General features: G+C 45.8%; 1 protein-coding gene across 3 annotated transcripts in view; it reads left to right on the top strand.

Moving 5' to 3' along the window:
- The window catches only part of LOC119011520 (receptor-type tyrosine-protein phosphatase N2-like), a 188,626-nt gene that overhangs the window by 144,156 nt on the left and 19,378 nt on the right, over positions 1 to 25,092 (top strand). For all 3 annotated transcript variants that reach the window (XM_037084709.1, XM_037084711.1, XM_037084710.1), the window contains exons 14-19: positions 1,294 to 1,491; positions 9,838 to 9,985; positions 12,138 to 12,211; positions 17,987 to 18,064; positions 20,435 to 20,554; positions 21,247 to 21,413. In XM_037084709.1, coding sequence (XP_036940604.1) covers positions 1,294 to 1,491; positions 9,838 to 9,985; positions 12,138 to 12,211; positions 17,987 to 18,064; positions 20,435 to 20,554; positions 21,247 to 21,413 — 785 coding nt within the window. The remainder of the gene's footprint in view (positions 1 to 1,293; positions 1,492 to 9,837; positions 9,986 to 12,137; positions 12,212 to 17,986; positions 18,065 to 20,434; positions 20,555 to 21,246; positions 21,414 to 25,092) is intronic.

The following is a 25,092-nucleotide window of genomic DNA, read 5'->3' as shown; positions in this document are numbered from 1 at the left end:
GGAGAAGTTGTGTTTATCTCTCTACTGAGACACTGACGGGCAGACTCAGCCAGAAAACTTTTCTTGTAAAGTTGTTATTTGTCCGGGGAAGGCTTGCTGAGCGTGCACCGCTGTTTTTCACCGACATCCTGGAAGCTGGCCAGAGCAACAGAAGTCTGAGGTTAACTGCCGTGTGCTAGAAAAGTTTTTTTCTCATTTGGCATTCTCGCACAGATGTTTTGCAACCGGTCTGCAGGATTTCAGCGAGCTGCCTCTCGCTCACCTCGCCGACCTTTTACTGTGGTGTTTTTTTGTTTTTTTTTCCTGAGCACGACACAGAAAGTCTTGACTGAAAGTTTCTTCCATGAAGGTCAGAACACATTAATCCAATTTCCTGTCGCCTGGATCCTCCCATTGTGCTCACATTTGCTCATTAAGCAAACAGTGACCATTTTTTACTTTTGTGTTTTTTAAGCTTTTGAACTTTCAAGCGCAGAAAGAGGAGACAAAATAATGAGGATAATCACGAATGAGCTTTGTAAGGAGGACAATTCCTCGGCCAGACACGATTCACCAGCCTTTGATGACAAACCTGATTATTGTGGCTCTGCTTTGACTCAGAAATGTTAAACTAATCTGGAGTTGCGGACGTTTATCCACTTACCAAAGAGGATTTGTCGGTTTGTCTTGACAAAGTTTTGACGGCGCCTTCCTGCCGTCCAATCACAGGTGGTTCACACTTTTTTAACAAAGCAGGTCTGAACAATCCAACCCCGACTACGTTTCTGCATCTGTGAAAGTCACACTGAGGTTTAAAACTCTGGGACTTCCCGTTAGTCAGCAGAAGTAATGAAGCTTATTACATGAGAAGTCAGCATTACTCACTATTATATCACAAAACCTGGTGCGCCGGATGGTTTGTTGAGTTCAGGAAGTAAGTGGCTAAAAAATACTTGACAATCAAGCGCACAACTCCAAGATGGATAACTGAGAGCACATGATCACGTGGCCTCGGTAATCCAGCTACACTGCAACGTGAATTTTAGTCACTGGCGTCAGACAAATAATGACACAGTGTAGAAAACATACAACATGCAAGAAAGTCAAATGTATCAACAGTTTGGACGTGTGACAGATGATTGTTTTCACTTTATGGTCATTAGAGTGAAACAGCGCCATGCAAAAGAGTCTTAAATGAGGAATTTGATCGTTCATGTCGAAGTCGTCCACTGAGCATCTTGATTTACGATGCTGTTGGTCCCCACAGCGTGACAACATTGACTAATGTGTCCCCTCTTCCTTCCCTCCCGTCAGGAGCTCTGTCGGCAGCGCATGGCGGTCAAACCCCCGACCGAGCGCCCGGAGCCGATCTCCTCCAGGATCAACAGCGTGTCGTCTCAGTTCAGCGACGGCGGTCAAGCTGTCAGCCCGTCGGCGCGCAGCAGCATCTCGTCCTGGAGCGAAGAGCCCGCCCACTCCAACATGGACATCTCCACCGGCCACATGATCCTGGTGAGTCCCGCTCCTGTACGCCGAATCAAAATATTACAAAAATCTGTGCTAAATCACCGTCAGCGTAGATGTGCACGGTGTTTTGTTGGTGACATTAGCTGATGAAACTGATTTGAATGATGCATTCAAAGACTCGGAGGAGGATCGAGGGCTGTCTTTGACAGAATCCTTGGATGACTAATGACTTCATTTGTCGCTCCGACTGAATCACTCAGACTGATGTTAGCATGTTAATCTAATCCACCCACTTCACGTATTTGGTACATCCAGAGCTGGTGAAAGGAGCCGACTCGGATTCACATCCAAACTTTAATGAATACCAGAGAAACTAAAAAGGATATTTTGAGAGGAAGGAAGTGTTTCATCGGTGAACGCCTGCTCACACACATCCTCGCCCTGATGCCAGACCTTTTGAGCTGCAGGCCACGTCCAGCGCTTGTTTTAGACGCCGGCTGTACTGAAAACGGTGTGAGTCATTTTGTGTTGTTGTGCGTCAGAAGCGCCACATGACCTCAGAAACGTACCGCTGAAGCTCATGTTGGTGTGTCAGGACCTGCGCATGAATCTGACTGCCATAAAAGAAAAGAGGGAGCTGGCGAGGAGGCGACCGATAGCCAGGAAGCCGGCGTTAAAGCTAATATTGCTAACAAACAGAGAGCTAGCACCAGTGAGGGAGGCACCACCACCTGTGAGAAAGAGGATGGCGTCGATAGTGACGTAGATAGTGACAGAACACGAGCGTAATAACATGAGTAATGCAGTTTTCGGGAGAGCCGACGACCAGAGCTGTGTGGGCGAGGCAGAGAAATCACAAACGGACACAAGATGGTGACGAACATGTGTGAGATGGACGCAGCAGCTCCTAAATTAAAGAGTTTTTCAATAGTTTTCCTCACCCAGATGAAGGTGTGAGGACAGAGAATGTCGTATGTTGCACAAGTTTTTTAAAAGCTCCTTGTAACTTTACTTACATCATGAAAAACACTCGCAGGAACCGCGACCTTCATGTCTCTCACCGCTAACTAAGGAAAAAACACAAAAGCGTCTCACGTGAGGTCAGATGAGAAGAAGATAATGAAGCTGTCAAGTCTTCCTGCCCCGACAGTCTCAGCAGTTTCCACCTTTGCCGTCGGTGGTCCGTCTTCAGAAGCAGCTTCCACAGATTTCTCCACATTTTATCCAGATGATCCACCGTCACCGTCTCCTCTCTCACCCCTTAATAAAAAAACATTTATCTCTGTCACAACCAGTGGAGCTGTTTCGTCTGCACCTCCACACACATCGTTCTTTTCTCCTCTCTCATCTTTTCTGTCCCAGTGTCTCCTCTTGTTTTGTTTTTTTGGTTTCTGTACATCTCATTACACCCACAGTTTCTATAAGCAGGCTTCTCACCCTCTTCTATCCTGCAGATGAAAATCTCTATTGAACCTCGGTGGCATTCTGTCGAGCGGGCGTCGTAAATTGCGATATTCACTTCAACCTCCCACAATCCTCGGCACCACCAACTCATCCCAACCCCCTCACTCTCCCCCTCTCTCTCCCCGTGCATTATGGAGCTGCCGGCGAGATGTGACAGCGCGGGATTTTTGATGTGTTCAATAGGCACAAAGATACTAATTACCCCAGAGATTTGCACCAGCGCTGCGTTCAGGAGAAGCGACTCTCTCTGCAGCCCCGCCGCTCTTCCCTGCTGCAGAGGAGAGCGGCTCTGTCGCTTTGACACAAACGCGCAAATTCCCCGCTAAAGTGTTTCTTTGGCAGCCGCGACGCGAGCGGTTTGATGCTCCTCGGTCACGTGCAGATGAAAATAGATTTGAGACAGCGAGGTCTCAACTCTCTTCGGGTGCGTTTTGCTGTCTTTTGCCAGACAAACGCACCGCGGCAGAGGGCGGCGTCACTCGAGAGACGAGAGGGATGAAACAAAGCGTTGCTCATGTTCTTGTAACATGTTTGCTCGGCGTGTGGGCCGCAGTCTGGTCAGGAGATTACCGAGTTTGTGTCTGAGATCGACACTCAGATGTAAACGGTGTGAGGGACGGAGAAGCCATCCGGCCGCGATGATTCATAACATTCTGTGTAGGTGATGGAGATGAATGTCCTCGTCAGTGTTAATATTCCTTTTTAAAGCCTCTTCAAAGCTTTAAGAGACAAAAAAAAAAAAAAAAACGTAACTGTTCCAAAGCCTCGTAACGGCACAAACCTGCAGTAAATCTTCCTGTTTCAGCTTCATAAACGCCTCCAGTCACAGAGAGCGAGCGCCAGGCTGTGAAGCCAAGCGGCCAAAACGTGCAATTACACCTTCATGTGACACTGAGGCTGAGAGAGACTTCATCCTGTGAGCTAACATCGGGAAAGAAGCCTTCAGCTCCGTCACGTAGCACCGGTTCGCTTCTTGACAAACAGAAGTAAGAAGACGCTACGTCCCATAATCTCCTCAGTTAATTTCAAGAGGAGATTGTTGACGGCTTTGGAATTAATCTAGATTTAAAATGATCAGATTTGCACGACCCCTAATTGAATTCCAATTTAATTCAGATAAAGGCGTCATAATCCTTTAGTCTGTACACGAGCCGTCATTTATAGATGCCAAACAAACTCTCTCAAATCACTCGTGCATGCCACGTAAGAATGAATCTGTCTGCGTGAGTGGCTTTGATTAAACTCCTCGTTATAAACGTGGAGGAGGCAGGAAGTGGTGTGACGCTGTGACGGACCTGCAAAACAAAAACATGTGTAAAGTGTAAAAGCTGTGCACATCCAGGTAAATGAAGGAAATCACAGAGTTCAGAGTCCTCCCATGAACATTTATTACATCCACGTGTGACATTTCATGCCCGTCTCCAGCCGTGAAACAAGAACTCGTGCAGAGATTACACAAAAATAAAACAGATACATGAAATACTCGACCCTGTAAGTGGGATTTATATGTAGGATGAAGCCTGTAGGTATTCTTCAAATGTACAATGTAACATAAACCACCTAAAAATGACCTTTTCTCCTGTGCACCGTCAGTGTTCACGTCTCTCCACCAGAACTGTCGATATCGGACGATTGAACAGTTCTTAAATCGTCTCTTTCTACAGTATCTGCAAGGGGACGTCATGGCCTAACCTTGTCAACTTCTTCTGGTCTCAGGACCTGCTGGTCTGATCCAAGTCAGGACCCGACATGCTGTGTTTGCTACCTGGCATCAGTGTATAGATCTGCAGTCTAGATGTAGATTGATGGAGGCGTGTGAGAGAGGGAGGCATTAGAAGCGATGATGCACGAGCTACACCGGTGATCGAGATCAATACGAGTGAAAGTGAGAGATACACGTTCAGCGTTAGTTACATTAAAGAGGAAGAGAAACAATCGGCCTTCGTCTCCTCCTGCGTGACTCAGCGAGCGAGGGGAGTTTCTGTTCCCTCCGCCGCAGCTTCCATTTAATGTACGGATTATAAACACCAACACAAACGGGCTCCGTCGCTGCTGCACGAGCCGCCGACTGCGCTGATGAGAAGTTGATGGCACATTTACGTTTGTTTGGTTTTTTTGTGTGTGTGTTTTACTCCAGTGAGTGAGTAAAAAAAGAGGAGCGAGCGGCGAGGAAAGCGATAACGTGTGACTACTTACTTAATGAGAGAGCGAGCTGCGAAGTTCAAGCTTACTGTAACCTAAAACACTGAGCTCCAAGTGTGTTTCAGCACCGTGGACAGCTCTACACACACACACACACACACACACACACACACACGCTGGAGCCAAACGGCAGCTCTGATTGGTCCAGAGCGTCTCCATCCTCCCACATCAGAAACTTTAGACAGCAGGGGGGGAAAAGTTACGTAACACCATTGTCATATCCTTAAAAAAAATAATTAAAACATGTCGGCCTCTCTCCTCCTCCATCTTCTCTGGACGTCTCTGTGTTTCCACTTCCATCGGCCTCAGAGGTCGCGTCGTTTCCTCCGCCTGCAGAACTCCACAGAAACCTTTTGTCGAAGTTTAAAAAAAAAAACATGGAAAGAAACCAAAATCTGAGTTTTTTTTCCCCACATAATGGTGACAATCTGGGGAAATTGCTATTTGATGTCTTCCACCGCCCACCAGCCTCCGACTTCAGTAAAGATTTTATGGATTTTTCAGCCACTTTCCCTCGTTTCATCCACCCTCCATCCTCCATCCTCCATTCATTAGTTTCTCTCTTGCATTTTGATGCTAATTTTATGTTTTTTAAATCTGTTTTCTGTTCTGATCTTTTTTTTCTTCCCTCAGTGGATTATTATACTCCCTCCATCGCTTTTACAGCTCTGACTTTCTTTTTTTATTTTTTTTTAACTGTTCACTCACTTCTGTCCTTTTCATTTTTCAGTTTCACAATTTTTCTTTCCACTTCTCTTCTTCTCCCTGTCTGTCATTTCTCTCGGAACGATGCCTCTTGTTGCTGCTCATATTTTTGCTGTCAGCCTTACAAAAAAAAAAATAAAGAAAAAGAAATATTCACACTTACAAAAGAGCTCATTTCAGATTCACATCATGATGTCAGCTGGAGAGCGGAGCAGAGTTTCATTCCAACAAATCTGCGACCCAGTCGACACTTTTTTTAAACTTAGAGCGAGGGATTTTTCTGTCGTTGATTTTTTTTTCTTTCTTTCGTTGGGCGAGGCGTCACAACGAGAGACCGAATCCATCACAGAGCGAGACGCCGCGGCACAGCAAATATTTCATCTGACGCCCTGTCGTGCGCTCGAGTGAGGCAACTGTTGAGCGATTAATAAAAATCACGGGCGTCGAAGAAAAAAAAAAGGCAGAACGTGTTAGCTGATGAGCCACGGCGCCCTTAACACCTCCCACCCCCCCAAAAAAATAAAAAAATTAATTGCCTCCCGTAAACCCCGAGCAAACTCCATGTCATCATCCACCCACTGATTTTAATTTGAGGAGAACCAGCTTTCACCATCTTATCTAAGTTAATGTATTACTTGGTCCCATGTGACGGGGACCCGCTGCACCACCTCCTCCTCCTCCTCCTCCTCCTCCTCCTCCTACATCCTCTTTGCTTGTGTCTTAAGAGGATTAGCCGACTCTATATATAAAGCACATTATCTTGTCTTTTGTTGCCGGCCAAGTAAGTGTTATAGATTATACAGCAGCGAGCGCCTCCACCCAGATTAACCGTGCTGGGAATTTATTGTGGTGGTGGGTTTTTTTTTCGTGGCTCGTGGGGGAGGTGGGGGCAGCTGGGAGGTGATCTGTGGAGTCGGAGGAGGTCGCCCGGGGCAACGACGGGCCTCAGGAAATGGATGTTAAATCAGTCTAATGTCGGTCAGCTGAGGAGGAGCTGGACTCGTGTGTCAGGATGATGTCAGCTTTTAAACTTGATACGATGGGTGGACGCAGAGCGATTGATCGCGTGTTTGTGGAAGGAATTCATAAATGGGAAGAGTTCAGTCTGATGATCCGACGAAACAATCGCTCAAAGAATGAGATTATTCTGGTGAAACTAGAGACAGAAAGGTAATTAGTTTGAGCCTCTGCTGTCACGGCTCCGAGACCTGACCCGCCTGATGAGATCAGATTCTGATCTTTTGAAAACAAACTTTTGTTTTTTTATCGTTTTGGTGTTTTTATTTGCTTTACAACATTCTGATTCACTTTGCCTGCTTTTTATTAACTTGTACCTTGTTTTGTTCCATCGGTAAAACACATTCTAACTTATCATTAAGATTATTAAAGATTTTTGTTGCGTCACTGTTGACGAGAAACCAAACGCAACCTTCAGTCTTCAACTGTGACGAGATCCAAAAGTTATTAAAAAACACAGATTCAGCGTTTCAGATATTCGACTCGGCTGTGAAACACTATGAACAGAACACAGTTACGACCTTTTGTATCACCTGACAGACATCGTGACTTCCTGAGAGGTGACAGAAGCGTTCAGATGCTGAAGTGAAAGTTGCAGAGTCACAGGCAGCAGACAAGCATTTCGCTTTAATGGTTAATTATTAAGTAAATGTTAAAGTTTTCCCAGTAAACCCTCCCAGTGAACTTTCGCTCTCAGGCCTCGCACCATTATTTATTATATAATATCTGCTCTCACGTCTCCTGTAAGCAGCGTTGTGTTGTGTTTATGAAGCTGGTTTGAAGCTTTAATCTGTAACAGTCGCTCCTATTAATCACAAAAAAGGGCGAATCCTCAGCTTTAACTCATTAGCTGTGTGATAAATGTCGTGGATGAACCAGTACGGTTCCTCCCTCCGACATGTCGTCTCTCAGAATACTTCATAACTCCACCTGCTTCTCCCGTCTCCCCGCAGAGCGAGAGTATCCCCCTTTAGTCGCTGCAGATCCAAAATGGCCGCCACATTACATCACCTCCTAAAATGCGTCCCCGGCTGTCTTTTTGTCACGCTGCCGTTTTATGTTTTGTTTTTTTTTCCCCTACAGGTGCTTCAGATGGTGCGTCAGAGCCACAATGGCGGCTCCATCGGGCTGCAGTCTTATTGCTTTGCGTTTTTTTTTTGGTTTTTTTTCTTGAGCACCTTTGGCAGCTGTAAGCCCCCCCGCAGTAAGGGGATTATTCAGTGTTTGGCCGACACATGGTGATCTCAGCACCTCCTGATTGGATTGCAGTAATCCCTTTACACAGCCACAAAACCCTATTACTCTGGCATTGGGGGGGGGGGGTGTATCTGATGTAGGACTAGGTGTGTGTGTGTGTGTGTGTGTGTGTGTGTGTGTGTGTGTGTGTGTGTGAGTGAATTTCTGTTTGCATCTTTGAATCGATGTTAAATATTTGCAGGTTATGTGTTTCCTGTGAGTGTGTGTTTGAGTGTCAGCAGGTGTCAGTACGTGGATTTTGTGTGTGTGTTTGTGTTACTTATACAGAGTGTGTGTGTGTGTGTGTGCGTGTGTGTGTTTGTGTGTCTGCAGTGTGGGGGTGAACTGTGTTTTTGTGTATGTGACCTTATAAAAGCCTTTATGTGTGGATTGTGCTTTAGACGTGTGTGCATGTGCATGTGTGTTTGTGTGCGTGTGTGTGTGTGTGTGTGTGTGCGTGCGTGCGTGCGTGCGTGCGTGTGTGTCTTCTGATGGAGTCAGACCTCCTGCTGCCGTGTGCAGGTGGAGGGTCTCAGCTTGCGGCTTCTTGTTGCATCATTACGTAACGATATAACAGAGAGTCGATACAACAAGGAGAGGCGAGTGCTGCACTGTGTGTGTGTGTGTGTGTGTGTGTGTGTGTGTGTGTGTGTGTGTGTGTGTGTGTGTGTGTGAGCAGGTGACGTCATCACTGACAGATAGCAAACCTGCACACTTGGACACTACGTGCACATAAACACACATTCGATCTCGAGCCTTCTCCTTTTTTCCCATCATGCTCCAGCAGCTGGACGTCTCTCGCGCCGCCTTTTTCCATTTTTTTTTTTTTAACAAACTCCTCTCATTTTTAGCAGAAAAGCCATTAGGGCCTCTTTTTTTTTCTTTTTTGGAAGCTAATTCTGATTAAGATCAGCCCCTCCATTTGTAACTGCCACCATAAATCATCGCCGGAGCCATTTAAAGAACCACGCCGGCTCATTTCGTTCCCTCATCCATTACCAACGATCGCACCGGTCATATTTTGTGTGCTCGGGGGGGGGCGGCGCTGATTCTAAAAGGCTGCTAACAAAACAAAGCAGCGCCGGCCTCCATCAGATTGTGGCTAACCTGTGAACACACACGGCTCCTGCTGTGGTCTCGACGCCAAGATCGTTTGCCAAAGTGACACTGTCGTCCTTAATTATGAATATCGCATTGGTAGGTGATGGCCGCGCTGATACTGGTTGTCAGATTGAACTCTGATTAAGATTGGCTTTGGTACAGCTAATAAAGCGAGGAAAACATGTATCCGATAAGTGTGATGAGGTTTAGGAAAGATGTCCGACTCTCAAACTTCCAGCAGGTTAAAACAAGCGCGGCCATTGTTTCGTTTTTCACATCCACTGAGCGCCAGATGGGCGGATTTGCCGAGCAGGACAACGCAGCGAGTGGCAATCACAGGAAACAGCGTCAGTATATTTTTGTTTGACTTTTTCTTTGATTGACAAAATAAGTGTTACCTGCTCCTCCATCTGGTGCTCCTCTCAGACGCAAACAGCCGCCTGCCTGCCACTTCAGGACAGCTTGTTATTTTAAAGTCAAGATGACAGGCTTTTTCTTCTTTGTTCATCAGGAGGATGAAGACGGCCTTCACCAAAAATTAATAGTCCTAAATATCAACATGCACCAGTACATGGTGGTTATGAAATTGTTGCAGAAATCTCTGTAACCCTTTGTTGTATCTCCGGCTCTGTTTTCTCACCTCCTCCTCTCCTTCTTCTCCTCCAGTCGTACATGGAGGATCACCTGAAGAACAAGGACCGCCTGGAGAAGGAGTGGGAGGCGCTGTGCGCCTATCAGGCAGAACCCAACGCCTGCACCATCGGCATGAAGGACGGCAACGCCAAGAAGAACCGCTCCACTGCTGTCGTAGCATGTAAGCAATACATTTTTCCTTATCACGCACTGAGTCAGCCTCGATCAGTGGGCGAGCTTTACAATGAGCCCCGATATTCAGTAAGTCTCATCATGAAAACGGTCACAGAAGTTAGAAAAATCAGAAAAAGAGCTAAAAAATTAAACGTACTGTCATTATTTTTGATAGATATCGCTTTTGCAATGTGAGTTTTTGTGAAAATTGTCATTTTTGCATCCCAGTACCACTCAAGAAAGTCTAAAAATTATGATAATGTGTATTTTTTGCCTCCTTCTACCTGGAGAAGCCCGAGGTGTCAGTGTAGCTCCACTGATGCGTCTCTAATGTGTCCATATACTTCACATCCAAGGAGTGTATGATCCCGCTGTGCTATTAGTGCAGTTTGACTGAAGAAAGAAAAAAAAGAAAAAAGGCAAATGTATTAATTATAGCATTTTAACACTTGGCTGGAAAAAGTTTGTGTCTCGATAAAGAACAAGAAAAAAGGCTGCCAGATATTTAAACATTTGAGGTAGATAACTTCATCGTCTACCTTTCAGTTGTTGCCCAAGCGTTAACATTTCCATCACGTAATGTGCCTTTAATGGTGTTGTGAGCACCAAAATAAAAGTCCTTGTTCATGGACAGTAGCTGTGCGGTTCAGCGTGTGGGATCCAGGAGATTTGACTTTATTAAACCACCAACTTGTGATCTACTTTTACAATTTTCGACGTGCGCTGGTCAGAGCTTAAAATGACCAGTGAGCACTTTTTATCAGGATAACAGTCGGACTGCAAAGTAAAGAGCTTTATCTCCTCCTGGTTAATGGAGCGCAGAGGAACTTTCATTTCTGAGTGGAACCAGAATTCATCCGTTACGTCCCCCTGATGTCGGTCCTCCGAACGCGGCGACATCACACCTCGCCACCTCTCCACCGCGCTCCCCGAGCACTCTGAGCCCGGGTCTCCTATTATCAGGAACCGGGAGCAGATGCAGCGAGCAGAAGGGTTGTAAATTAGTTTTCTATTAAAGCTCTCCTGCAGCGACCTCATCAATGATTAAAATTTCTAAGCTTCTGTGGAAATAGCCCATCTAAAAAAGTGCTGTCCCATTCTCTCTCCAGCAGGCGCCGGGGCTTAATGAAATCCAGGTTGTCAGCAGGGAAAGCAGTTTGTCAGGAATAAATTGTGCTTCCTATTTGAAGCACCACTGGCTTTCTGCGAGGAAGAAATTTAAAAAAAAAAAAAGCTGGTGCACCACTATCACTGGAGACTTCTGCTGGCCAGAGTGAAACGCACAAACTATATAAATGTGTCTCCTCTCGATGGCTGAGGTCCAGAGAAGATGGAGGGCCGGTTCTCCGAATGCACAAACCGCAGATCTGTGGAAACTTTATACACAATGCTGCGTTTTGTGGTGTGGGTAGGTTGAAGATAAATAAACAGTTGGTTAGGGTTCGGAAAAGAAGTTTTTGGCTTAAAGTATCTTGATGAAAAACAGCTGAAAATGTCCTGACATCTTGTTAAAAACTCACCACAAACACAGCTGGAAACGTCACGATGTGTTGTCAAAAACAGACGTGTTTATCGCCACAAACACGTCCAGAAAATGTCATTAAAAGTTTCCACGTTCACACTACAAAATGTCAAACTTGGTCACTGTTTTTGCAGCCCTCTCGCCTCAGCATGACGCCACCTCCATCTCCTCCACCCCCTCCTGAATCCGCTAAACTTTTCAAATTAAGTCCAGTTCCAGATCTTCACCTTTGGCTGCAGGATGATCTAGTTTTGCCCGTTGGTGAACTGCTTACTCCTGGATGACTGCTTACTCTGCAGTGGTGCTGAGTAGTGAGAGAAGAAGCCTTCTAGACAGCAGAAGTCAGGGGTGATATTCGTCCCAGCCGCAGTCTCGTTGACCTTAATGTTGTGGTTGTGTTGTGTAGCTGCTTGTACGTCTGCAGATAGACCTAAAAATGAAACTGGAACTACTCTGAGATGAAAATCTTGAGAAACCAAAGGATGACAAACTCGTTCGGTCGTGGAAACGCCCGCCAGAGTCTCGTGTAGTCGACAGATATGCAGAGAAACACCTGATTACGACGCACGTGACAAACCTACTGAGCTCCTGCGTTCCTGAGACAAAATGTGCTGAATTCCTCCGTTTGTGTTTCCAGATGATCACTCCCGGATCACCTTGAAGGTGGAGAACAGCCAAGGCAACTCTGATTACATCAACGCCAGCCCGATCGTGAGTACATCCTCTGCATTCTAACTCTGCGCTCCACGCCGCCGATGCTCCCGGGCTCCCACGGTCCCCGCGGGGGCGTCACGGGAACAAAGGCAGCCTACCGTTGTACAATATAAATTTTAATGCAACGCTTGCTTAGCTTCACTCTGGTGTGTATGTTCTGCGCCATGAATATTAATGGTTGTTACACAGCAAACACCCCGGGCGAGTATTCGCTCGAGGGGGGGAAAGCGTGGGAAAGGACGTGCACGCGCTTCCTGTTTGTTGAAAACAGAATTGATCTGTGGGGTCTTGGGAAATGATTGTTTCTGACCTTGGGTTATGCTAATTTGACACTAGTTTGTGTTTACTGTTACGCTGCGCACAACTCGCCGAGGCCTTTCCTCGGAGCAGCGCGGATTTAAACAGCAAAAAAAGGGAAAAAAAATTCAGCCCGTAGGAAGGAGACGGGATGAAGAAAAGAGCCGTGTGCATTCAGTAAGTGAGTGTATCAATTTGGAAACCAGTGTTGGAATAGTAGGTCTGTGTTTCCCCCAAGGCAGATACAGTGGTATTCCATTAAAAGCAACAGAAACGCTATGCATTTCAAATCTGGGCGTCACACCAAGATGTAGCCGAGTGTGTGTGTGTTCATGTGGTGTGTGTGTGTGGAGGAGAGTGTGTGTGTGTGTGTGAGAAGGAATCACAACTACACAGGAATAAAAGAAGCAACCCTGTCAAATGCCACAAACGCGCAAAAATGCAAAAACAGCTGCACACACACACACATCCACTGGGAAACACACTTGATGCAGAAGCATGCACACTCACACACACTCACACACACACACACACGACATCCTGCAGACGCCCACACAGACATGCAGAAACACACACTGAAAACACAGATCCTGTCATGCATATATTACCCTCTCTCCTCTCCTCCCACACACTCGACGTATTACAGAACGTATACGTGACACGTTGAGATTATTTAAAGAAACTCTCCTGCCGACAGTTTGATTTCTCACCCGCGCTTTGAAGGGAAAGACGGCGAGAAAACACGAGATGTTCCCGTTTCAGTCGCCCTGTCCAAAAAGTCTTATTCATATTCTGTTGCTCAAAGGTAGACGGAGCAGATATCGTGTTGGAGAACCAACAACTTCCAGTCATAGATGGAAAGGTCCAGTTTGATTGTTCATTGGTTGTTGATTCACGTTCCCAACACGTCAAACCAACCCAAAGCGTCAGTATTTAACAAGTATAGAATATTTTTTTTTGTTTCTTTTGATTTTAAAACAGCACAACACAACAGAACGCTCATATTTTTGTCCATAATCAAGGACTACTGTATGTTAAAATTTATGAAGAGAGCCACAGCAAAGACACCAAAACCCTCCACAGATAAACAAGACCAGTTGCTGTAAGTCAGTTTTCCCTCTGACAGATCTCAGTGAGGTCACAGCGACCTGATGATGTGATTGGTCGTCCTGTGCAGACACAAATATATAAAGTCTCTCATACACGGATGTAGAAACATCATTTAAGAGGTCAGAAACAAATCAAAAGAAACCAGCGGATGAACAAACGTTTTCAGACCAACTACAAACTTTTAGCTAGTTTGAAACCACAAAGAAACATCCAATAACAGCCCAGCTAGTTTTATATTCATCTTTTTAGGTTTGGTGCTTTTTTTCCCATCTGTGTTAACTGTCCAACACACACACACACACACACACATAATAACACAGGTGCACAAACTTACTCACAAACACAATCAATCACTCTCACTTTCTCCTTTAACACTCACAGTTAGTTTAAAACAGACTCAATAGTTTCCACACACACACAATAAGTCACGCAGGTACGACTCAATCATGCATCACACACACACACACACACACACACACACACACACACACACACTCATTCGAATGCATGTCGTGTGCTGACAGCGCTCGCACCTTTTATTGACGGTTAAATTGACTTTTCTTTGATTGAGAATTTGAAAGAGCCGGACTGAAGAAAATGGAAAAGGCTGCAGGTCGGACTGTGTCCTCTCTCTTCACTGCAAAACGCCATATTACAGGGAAAGACTACTTATTAGGATGTCGCTTGATGAGTTCCAGTGGTAGATAATGTTCTAAAAATTACGGTTTTCATGTCTCAAATGAAACAAGCCGGAAGAACAAGAGATCGGACTGTAAAACTAGTGTCTTTAAAGGACTTCTAGCAGGTGTTCCTTCCAGTTATAATAGTTATAAATAAATGATGTGGTTATGGCTGCTGACAGGAGTGAAGTCAGTCCAAAGGCCAGTGTTTCCTCTCGGAGGGAAACTTTGAGGGAGCAGCGTGTCGTGTTGTGGGTTAGAGACGCCGTCGAAGCGTCCGTCAGAGGAGCACAACGCCGTGCAGAGGCTGTCCCAGTCTGACGCCTCCTCCAGAGGCTCCTTCTTCTCCATGTTTTTGGAGGATGCGCCGCTACGATCCTTCATGGCCTCACATATCCCAAGATTCTTTGCGTGCCTGAAGAATAAGAAAGAAAGAGAGAAAATGGCGACATGGCGTGGCGTAGATCGTCACTTTCGCGGGCCTGGGCGGCAGAAATGGTGACGCAACCAGGAAACGCTCCAAAGGCGAGACCGTCACATTTAACAACGAGGTTAACAAGGTTGAGCACGTCACACAAAGTCAGATGTTTCCCACTAAACTGTAGTAACAGTATAAAGTAACTAAAAGTTAACAAGTACGTCAGATGTGTGTGATACAGTACTAACAAGATCATTATTTTAATATGTATTATTTTATTTAAATATGTAAAATAAATAAATACAGCAAATTCCTGTGTTTGGCAGCCGCACACACACACACACACACACACACACACACACACAGCGTCAGCACCCACTGAGGTGTCAGACAGTAGTAACAGTCGGCTTTGACATAAAACTTCATCAGACAGAGCTGTGGTGATCACACACGCACACACACACACACACACACACACACACACACACACACACAAACATTTGACTCCTTCCAAAGAAAAGACATAAAAGACGATAACGTGGATAATTGCACTTGTCACATCCTCCATTTTTGTTCCCCGTGTGTGTGTGTGTGTGTGTGTGTGTGTGTGTGTGTGTGTGTGTGTGTGTGTGTGTGTGTGTGTGTGTGTGTGTGTGTGTGTGTGTCATGGGGTGTCGTTAATGGCGGGGTTGAGACACTTTGAGACTTCAGGAAGCGTTTTGTGTCCACAGACTTTGAAAAGGAGACGGAGAGCGAAAGAGATCTTTCTTTCTTTCTTTCTTTCTTTCTTTCTTTCTTTCTTTCTTTCTTTCTTTCTTTCTTTCTTTCTTTCGCCCATCCCTCTCTCGTTCTTGTCCGTCTTAATTTCTCAGCACTAATTTGTTTCTCCGTCTCCGTCCTCTCTGGCGCTTCTCTTTTAATTTCCTGGGCAGCGGCCGTGTGGATCAGATGGGACATTGTGTCATTTCTCTCAGTTTCCTTCCTTTCCTTTCCTCTCTTTGCCTTCACACTCTCAGGTTGGACGCGGGGACAGTCTGTCATTTTTCAGAACATGACGCTGTCGTCTGCAAGTTAAATTCTGATTAGTCCCAAGATGACCTCTTTTGAATTTGGACCAATTTTGGGCTGCTGAGGCTCCGGAGAGCTGATATTTAGTAACATTCAGGAATATCTTCTCGTGTGACCTTTGCAAAAATGTTGAAAGAAGAAGAAGTGTGTAGCTGGCAGGATGGAAGAAGGTGTGAAAAGGCTGGATTGGTCATTTATACACTACATGGCCAAAAGTACGTGGAAGTTGGAGGCATTTTGGGGTGTCCACCTCTTCAGAAAAACACCTTAAAGGTCCAGACATCGATCTCCTGCCTCGTCCTCCATGACGCAGTTCCGGCTGCAGATGTTTTAACGAGCTCCCTCGCCGCCCCGTCACCTCTTCTCCCTCTGAGTTCCTGCGCTTTAAGTTCATTAGAAGTGCATTATTGTTTGGCGTTCATAAAAAAAAAAAAAAAAAAAAGGCAGCAGAGGAACATTAAAGACAATTTCGTGCGAGAGAAAAGCCCCAGAAATTATCTGTCTTCCCCCTCTGTAATTGCTTCCAGCTAAATTGGTCGTGCCAATTATTACATTTACCGTACAATTTGCATGGTAATAGGCAGGGGTGTCACTCACGTCCTCGCAAATTCACCTCACGTTCCGTCTCCTGTCTTCTCTCGCTCCCCGACGCCCACGCCGTCTTCCTCTGTAATTTCCATTAAGTGCGGAGGATGTGGGGAGGAAGTTGCTGAAAAACTCTCACCTCCCTCACAAAGACGCTTCCAGCTGTGACGATGAGGAACGAGTGAACGATGGGAGAAAAAAAACAAAATGGAGCAAAATGAAACTTTTCTGGGGGTCGTTTGGGAAATAGGGAAAAAAAAAAGGGGGGTTTTTTTTTTTTTTTGACAGGAACAAATGCAGCGAGGTGTCGTAGTAATGCATGTTGCGTTTGTGGGGCGCTGTATATCACGGCGCTCTGAGGTTCATTACAGGCTGCAGAGCACTAAATCACCTGAGCGGCTGCACGCTGAGGTGAAGTGGTCCTTCCTCGACCGCTCACAGGTTGTTTCACCGGTATATTTGTTATTTATGAGGCGTTTTACTCTTTCGCCCTCTCATTTATTCTCATTGTGTTATAAGTTTTCTTAAAAACTCATCGTGCCAACCGACTTTCCCAGGACAGACGGCTGATGAATGCCCTCATGGCTGGTGCAGACTTTAAGAAGGAAGGCTTTAGTTGAGAAGTTAAAGAGTTAAGACGACTAATACGACCGAGCAAATAGTTTGGATTAAAAATTAAAAGCACGGGAACTTAACCTGAGTTTTGAGCTTTGAGGTCGTCCGGCTCTCTGGAAGCTGTTAACTCTAACTATGTTTGAATTTCCAGCTTGAATTAATTTACTTTAACAAGGTTAAAGTACTGAAAAGTTTGAAGGTAATATTTGAAAAGTTTTCCTCCCACTTCGGATGAACGCAGGAGGACTGCAGCTTATTAAAAGCTTTTTTATTTAAAGAATAAGCTCGCTCTTTAGAAAATGCATCCCCGGCGTTAATGGATCCTCACAGCGACAGAGTTTCCTCCGAAAGCCCGAAGACAGAAAAGAAACATAAGAATTGCTTCGTACATCTCGTCAGGCGGATTTTGTAGATTCAGGAAGCACCTGAGATCCCAAATTGATTTGGTTCACATGTGCAAACGCTTCAGACGGAGTGCACGCTAACGCTTTTAGCATCGCCGACAGTGAAGATGTTGGCTTTAAAAACGGGGTGTAAGTTACGTCTTTTAAAACAAGTTTGGCATCACGTCAGGCGAACTGTGTGGCGCCGTTTCATGTTTTAAAACAAGTCCCCAGAGACCCCGCTCTGCTGTGAAGCCCCAGGAATGTTTCACAGAGTAGGAAACTTCACCACTGACACAAATTTAAAATTCAGTCATTATCTCGTCACCCCCAATGAGCAGATAATGACTGAAAGTTAATATTTGAGTGAACTGCTCCTTTAATACTTCAGTTAATTCACCGTCTTCTGTTCTTCTTCTTCTCACCGTCTACTGTTAAATCGTCTTTTGGGCCAAAAAAAAAAAAAAAAAGACAGATCCTATTCACCATCTTTGTAAATGAAACGTGAGACATAATTAGCACAAGTTGAATAATTGAGACAAACCAAACATGAATCTTTCTAAAAAGAAAAAAACGACCCGACGTCAGCTCTGTTTCCTTCTTCCTCTCCCATCAGATGGATCATGATCCCAGGAACCCCGCCTACATCGCCACCCAGGGCCCCCTGCCCTCCACCGTGGCAGACTTCTGGCAGGTAAAAACCACACACACACACACACACACACACACACACACACACACACTCACACTCAAAAATCAATACGTTCCCCTCTCTTAAACAAGAGTTAGCTGATTTTTATTAGCGCAGCGAGCCGCGCAGGAGACCAGCTTGTTCAGTGGATGTCCTTATTAATCTCTCCGTCACCATCACGCTCGCTGCCCGGCAACACCACCACACACACACACACACACACACACACACACACACACACATTGTTAATGCAGGGGGATGGCAAACACTTTTCCCACTGTCCCAAATGTTGGATTGGGTTTGGATCTGAGACCACGGGATCGATAAGTTATTCCAGCCAGTCGAGGCGTATATGTGTGTGTGTGTTGAGGGTGTGTGTGTGTGTGTGTGTGTGTGTGTGTGTGTTGTAGAGGTGTGCTGGAAGGTCGTCCCCTCGTCAAACACATTGTGTCCGCGCTGCGTTCCCAGTGGAGCTGGTTACCTTCAGGCTGGAACTACAAACGTCTCCGGCTCCTGTAGATTCAGTGCTCAGCTGCTGTAACTCTATAAAGAAATATAAACATCTCATTTAAATTATACACATGTATTATACAAAAATATCCCTTAGATTGAAAACTCAAAGCCAAAGAAATCCGTAAATAACATTTATTCTGCAGTAAATTTGTTTTCTTATTACGTTCTAGTTCTATTTATATTGTTTAATAGTTGTTTTCTGTGCCAGCTGATCATTCAGAGCTAAATGTTCAACAAATGTGCCAGTTCTGATTGGAGCCAGTGTCACAGAGAGCCGGTGAAATGTGTCGTGATCCAATCAAACGCTCAATGTTACCCTGTAATTTTAGTTTTAGCACCTTTTATCGCCACATCGCATCACATTTCTTTCTTCTACACTCAGCCAACCTGTCCTGAATATAAAAAATATAAAAAGGCTAAAGAAGCTGAATTAAAGCCAGATTTTACCTTCATGTTGAAGTTTCATAACCTACCGGATGAGTGGAATTAGGATATGACCGTGTTCATTTTAGTAAAACTCTGCAGTGCAGTTGGTTTACGTTACTCGAATACGCAGGAGAGCAGAAACACACAAACGGCTTTAATTGTTGTGATCAGTGGAGGTGAACTGAGGAAACAGAAACGTGGGTCGTGCAGGCGGGTCGGTGCCGGGAACAGGTTCTGATACCTAACATGGGTTAAAAAAAAGGACTTAATTTTAGGTATAAATCAGGAGACATACAGGAAGTAACATCTTCCCCAACAGGACAAACTTCACAGTGGATCTGTGAGATGCTGTGCAGTTAACTTTATTTTATTTATTTATTTTTTCTCCAGGATAAATAAGAGTTTCAATTAAATTAGCATTTTAACAAACCAAACAGGTTTTAAAAGAGGGAGCTCCGTCCTCCCAGCGCCAGCCGAGTTCTCACCCTGTCAGCTGAAGCAAATTAACACCATTTCTCAAAGAAGTGCACCGTCACATCTTTAGATCCGCGAGACCAATCAAGGGAAGCAGTGGGTGCTGGGAAAGGAGAGGAAGGAGGGGAGGCCGCGTGGAGGTGCCGTAACTCAAAACCCGCCGCAATTAAATTCCGTTAAATCTCCGGCAAGGTGTGGCTGCGCTCCAGACTGAGCGGCAGGTGTGGCCATCTTGATTATCTAAGACGATGATGTGGGAGCGGTATTGTTTTATGGCTTCCATTAACGGCTGACTGTTACCTCTGATCAGAGTCGAAAATGGATCTCCAGAGCCGGCCCACCCTCCGGCTGTGTGAATATGACTGCCAGCAGGAAAAATACGACCGCGTGCCGGGTCTCCGTGTGGAATGACCCAGCCGGGGGGAGGGGGAGGAGGGGAACCGCCTCGACAGCAATTACTTCTCCTGCCACGACTTCCGTGTAGTTTTTTTTCCTCCCGAAGTTTGAAACACAGTAAACATGTCGAGGAGCGTTCGGTCTCTGACTGAGATTTCATTTTCACCCCGCCCCAAAAAAAACCCCAGACCCTTCCAACACGATAGAGTTTAAACTGATTATGGACCAAAATCCAAAAAAGAAAAAACGGTGTGGGCGAGCGAGGACACATGTCAGTGTTCCTGTTAGCAGACTCTGGGAGGTGTTGACAGCTTCGTATGAGATCTCCTTCCAAATTAAGCTCGCAGCAACTTTAAGAACATGACTCTGACTCTGTGGGAATGGAGAAAAAAAAAAGTGTCTGACATTTTCAACAAACTTTTTTTTTGTGAAGGACATTAACTAACATAAGGGCTCCGACAAGAAACCGCACGCGCTCGATTAATCTGTCCTGGACAGCAGCAGTCGGTAGATTTCTGAGGTGCGAGGCGGAGAAGTCTCACGGAGTGTTTGTTGGGTCTGCAGATGGTTTGGGAGAACGGCTGCGTGGTGATCGTCATGCTGACGCCTCTTGTGGAGAGCGGGGTGAAGCAGTGCTACCACTACTGGCCCGATGAGGGATCCAACCTGTATCACATCTACGAGGTAAACCAACTCTGTCGCTGTTTCAGGCTTTCACTGGTCTTTGAGCATGGAATGTGAAATAACTCACATTTACCTGCAAATGCTGTTCATCCATCGAGGTCAGATATTTTCCAGGTGAGTTACAGAGTTCTGGAGATGTCGGCTAACAGAGATGTCTGCCTTCTCTCAGTATATTGGACCATGGAGAACCGATGGATCATGACCCGGTTACTCATGATAATCCACAGAGTTTGTTGTGAGCATTTTCATGGAAGGACTGTTTTTTCTTTTTTGTATCTCCGTGCTGAAGGAAGGAAGCTCTCACGGACGAGAGGCTAGCTCACTGAGCTAACTAAGCTAGCAGAAGATGACATGGTTTTGCATCCCGCGCTGTTGGACTGAGATCCTCACATGCTCACAACACCGTCTGTGGATTATCTTCAGTAACTGAGTGATGATTTCTGGAAATAGACATCTCAGTTAAGTTTTTCAGATGATTTATAGACATCTGGACAGCTGATATCTCCAAAACTCACACGAAAACAATCTGGATAGATTCGCAGTGTAGCACAACACGTATTTATGATTTTTATGCGAACTGTCCCTTTAAAATCTCACTCTCATTATTCATTGATTTAATCAGCATGAACAGGAACACAAATAAGACAAATTTCGCTCTTGTGTGCTCATCGTACGCTGGCGTGTCCTCGCAGGTGAACCTGGTGTCCGAGCACATCTGGTGTGACGACTTCCTGGTTCGCAGCTTCTACCTGAAGAACATGCAGACCAACGAGACGCGAACCGTCACTCAGTTCCACTTCCTCACCTGGCTCAACCAGAACGTCCCGGAGACCAGCCGGACGCTGCTCGACTTCCGCAGGTAGGCGAGACGCTTCAAATAAAAAAAAAAATTAAAAAAAAAACCTGTACGAAAACATTTAAAACTACACGAAGACTTCCTGTTTGTCTTGAAGTTGCTCTCTTGCCCCATTTCTCTTTTTCTTTTTCTTTTTCTTTTTGTCTATCGGCTCTGTGCTGTAGTTCTAGTCAGTGCTGACTCTGCTGTTGGCACGTTAAGGTCTGAGATTCGTGTCTTTAAAGAAAACCAACCTGCAACAAATCCAGAGTTCACATCAGCAGCAATTTAACCGAGACCGCTTCTTCACCCACGCACAGTTTTTAACATATTTTTCTGTAGCCGCCCGGTAATAAAGACTTTTTTTTTTTTTTTTTACTGTTTCATTTAAAGACTTCATTGGAACTCCTCTTTTCAAACACACAAAGTACTAAAGCCCGCTTTTAATGTTGATAGCCGAGGCATTGAGGTTTTTTAGAAGGCCTTAAAGAAACTTGTGAAAGTCTTTTTGAAAGAGTCCTTTGATAACAGGATTCATTTCCAAAGCAGAACTTAAGAAGAAGAAAGAAATGAAAAGACACAACAGACGGTTTGTCAGAGGAGCTGGTTACCTCACTGTCTTCGCTTTGGTCGAACAAAAACCAGCCGCCATTTGAAAAGATGTCCACTCAGACAGAGAGAGAGACGTAAAGAAAAAGATCTCAGAACTGTGTGATAGTAGTTTCATCTCTCCATCTACAAACTGGAATTATTTTGCTGAACTTGTTCACGAACCCAGCAGCCGTCAGCCTTACAGCCTTCTCTGTAAGGACCGTCCACAAGCCATTCTGGGAAAAAACTGCAGGTGTATAAATTCCAACCTATAAAGCAGGTCCTTAAATGCACCACAGTCGTCTTAAGTTTTTCAAGGGTGCCATTTCTTTGGTTTCTTTTCTAAAGTAACCGCTGCTGAGAAGACCTGCAGGGCCGCAGAGGAGAATGTGCGAGGGACAGTGTCTGCGTGGACTTTTGGACGTTTTAGTTTTTTTTCCTTTAAAACACAAACAAAGTGAAGGTCCTGGAGGGTCCTGGAGGGTCCTGGAGGTCCTGGTTCCGTCCCCTCCTCCTCTGAATGCTTCGGTGTCTCGCTGGCGGCGTAATAACTTCAAACCTCTCACTTCTTGCAGGAGTTCTGACTCGTGACCCTGAGATGCGGGCAGAGAAAATATCTATATCTCCTCAAACATCCTGGGCCTTTTTTTTTTCCCCAGTCGATAGCGGTGTAATTCAGGATGCATTGAGGGAACTCTGCCGGAGTGATCCTTTATCTCCTGCGCCTTTATAGCCGCTCCACCTCCTCCGACCTCTTTTAAACTGATATACTGTATTGCCTATTAGGTGGGAGCCGCCCCGGCCTCCCCTCCCCACCCTCTCCTCTTTTTTCCTCTGATTCACTGTGGATTTTTTCTCTGGCGATAGACCCCGACTCGGTTTTATATATATAGGCCCGGTGTCGCCGCGCTGCTGCCGCACATCAATTAGGTGAGATATCAAGAGTGAGAGTTTGTGGTCACAGCCATTATGAAAGAGGTCTGGTGGGCGTCACCACCCACCAGCAGTTAGGAAATATTGCCTTTACTCACAGGGCGGCGGGGTCAGAACACAATGAAGAAAGCGCAGAGGAGATATTTTTCACTTTTATTGCCGGGGATGTGGAGCTTTTCTCACAATAACAAGCTGCTCCGGCTTCTTTCTTTTCCGCTCTTCACCTGGATGGTCTGAGGATGTCGGCTCACCTCTTCCTTCTCTTGTGCTCGTATCGGCATGTTTTTTTGTTTTTTTGTTTTTTTGTTTTTTTGTTTTAACCTCACTCACACCTGACTGACTGACTGAGCCGAAGCATTGCTTTACAAGTCCTCTCTGCCCGTCTTCCCCCCTGTTTTACCAGCTAACTAGCGGTTGCCAGTGTCATTTTTGTGATGTTGCAGCTAGTAATATAAGCCCAGTTGCATAGTCACAAAAGTGATCATTGGAGACTGTGACTCTGCAACCAAAGGGGCCTCACAGACCCCTCCCTCCCTCCCTCCCCCCCCCCCCCCCCCCTTTCCTCCCTCCTTTCCTCCCTTCCCCTCCTCCCCCCTTGTCTCCTCCCCTTCCTCTCGCTCCTCTTCCTCTCTCTCGCTGTGCCCGGTGACCTGAGGTGACCTCTCGCCTTTTTGCTTGCTCATGGTTTGCTTGACTGGCTCCGGTCTCCTCCCTCCCGCCCTTTTTTCTCACCACGCCTCCCTTTCCCCTCTCGGATGCTTTTGTCCTTCTCTTCTGTCTTCCCTCGATGGTTGTTGATTTCTGCTCTCTGAATACACGCCGTCCACACTGAAAGGGCTGCGATCTGTAAATGGTCGCCTCGTCTTGTAGCGTGCAGGAGAAACAGGAGCCCCAGGTAGATACAGCCGGAGGGTTAGATGAATCCCTCGTATCATATCGGTGATTACAGCAGAGAGAGAGTATGTGACGAACACCTTCCGAGCCTCCTCTCTTCTCTCACCTCGTCTCCTCGAGATGCATTCAAGGAACTCAAAGATTTCCAGGTCATGAGAGGAGAGAGGACGCAAGGAAGCGTGATGAAAAGCTATAAAACCTTGACCCAAGTCCCTAAAGTCACACTTAGTAGAGGTAAATATAAGGTGGTCGCTCATGCAAATAGCACTTGAGTGAAAGTCTAAAAGTATTTGATAATAAAGTAAGTAGAATCAAAAAGTATTACGTATGTACTGTCGACCAATTTGCCAGTGGATGGAGCTAAAAAAGGACAATATTTCTCTCCAGAATCAAATGAAGTGGACGTGTAAAAAAGAGAAAAGTACTCGAAGTACTTGAGTAAATGTTTGACTCTGTCTTGTGTCTGTACGATGGGTTTATTGGCTGCACGGCCGCCAAATGATTCAGCTCTTAATGAACACGTATGACCGATGCTAATGCTAGCGGTGTCATGATAACTTCACCTGTCGCCTGTTATAACACATCGTCTGAGTGGAAACAAGAGGTTGATCTCCGTGTGCCGGTCCGCAGGTTCGGACCTCTCAGTGCGGATGGTTGTACGAGAGCAGACGTGTGAAGCCACATCGTGTTTTCAGCCTTTTCAGAGATGAGCCGGCTCAGTGTGGATCGAGTCTGAGCCTCTCATCTCTCCATCGGCGTGTCTGTCCTCCATCGATCACCTCCTTCATCCTCTCTGTCTGTCTGTCTCGCTCTCAGTCAAGCTTGAATCTCTCCTACGGGCTGTTTCCCCTTCAATCCCCTCCTCCTCCTCCTCCTCCTCCTCCCTCCTCCTCCTCCTCCTCCTCCCTCCTCCTCCTCCCTCCTCCTCCTCCTCCTCCTCCTCCTCCTCCTCCTCCTCCTCCTCCTCCTCCTCCTCCTCCTCCTCCTCCTCCTCCTCCTGCTCCTCCTCCTCCTGCTCCTCTTCCTCCTCCTCCTCCCTCCTCCTCCTCCTCCTCCCTCCTCCTCCCTCCTCCTCCTCCCTCAGCCCCGCCTGTTGGTAGATTCTCTGCCGGCTGTTTCCATGGTAACATCACTTTTAATTGTCTGCAGTGAGCTCTGACTTTTCAATTTCGGTGGGGTGGAGGATGAAAATGAAGTGGAGTCTTTCTTTCTTTCTTTCTTTTTTGTTGTTGTTGTTGTTGTTGTTGTTGTTGTTGTTGTCGTTGTTGTTGTTGTTGTTGTTGTT

This window comes from Acanthopagrus latus, chromosome 21 (assembly GCF_904848185.1).
Source record: "Acanthopagrus latus isolate v.2019 chromosome 21, fAcaLat1.1, whole genome shotgun sequence".
NCBI classification, from domain to species: Eukaryota; Metazoa; Chordata; class Actinopteri; order Spariformes; family Sparidae; genus Acanthopagrus; species Acanthopagrus latus.
Note: the sequence above shows the minus strand (reverse complement) of the source record. Positions and strands in the feature narration are given on the sequence as shown.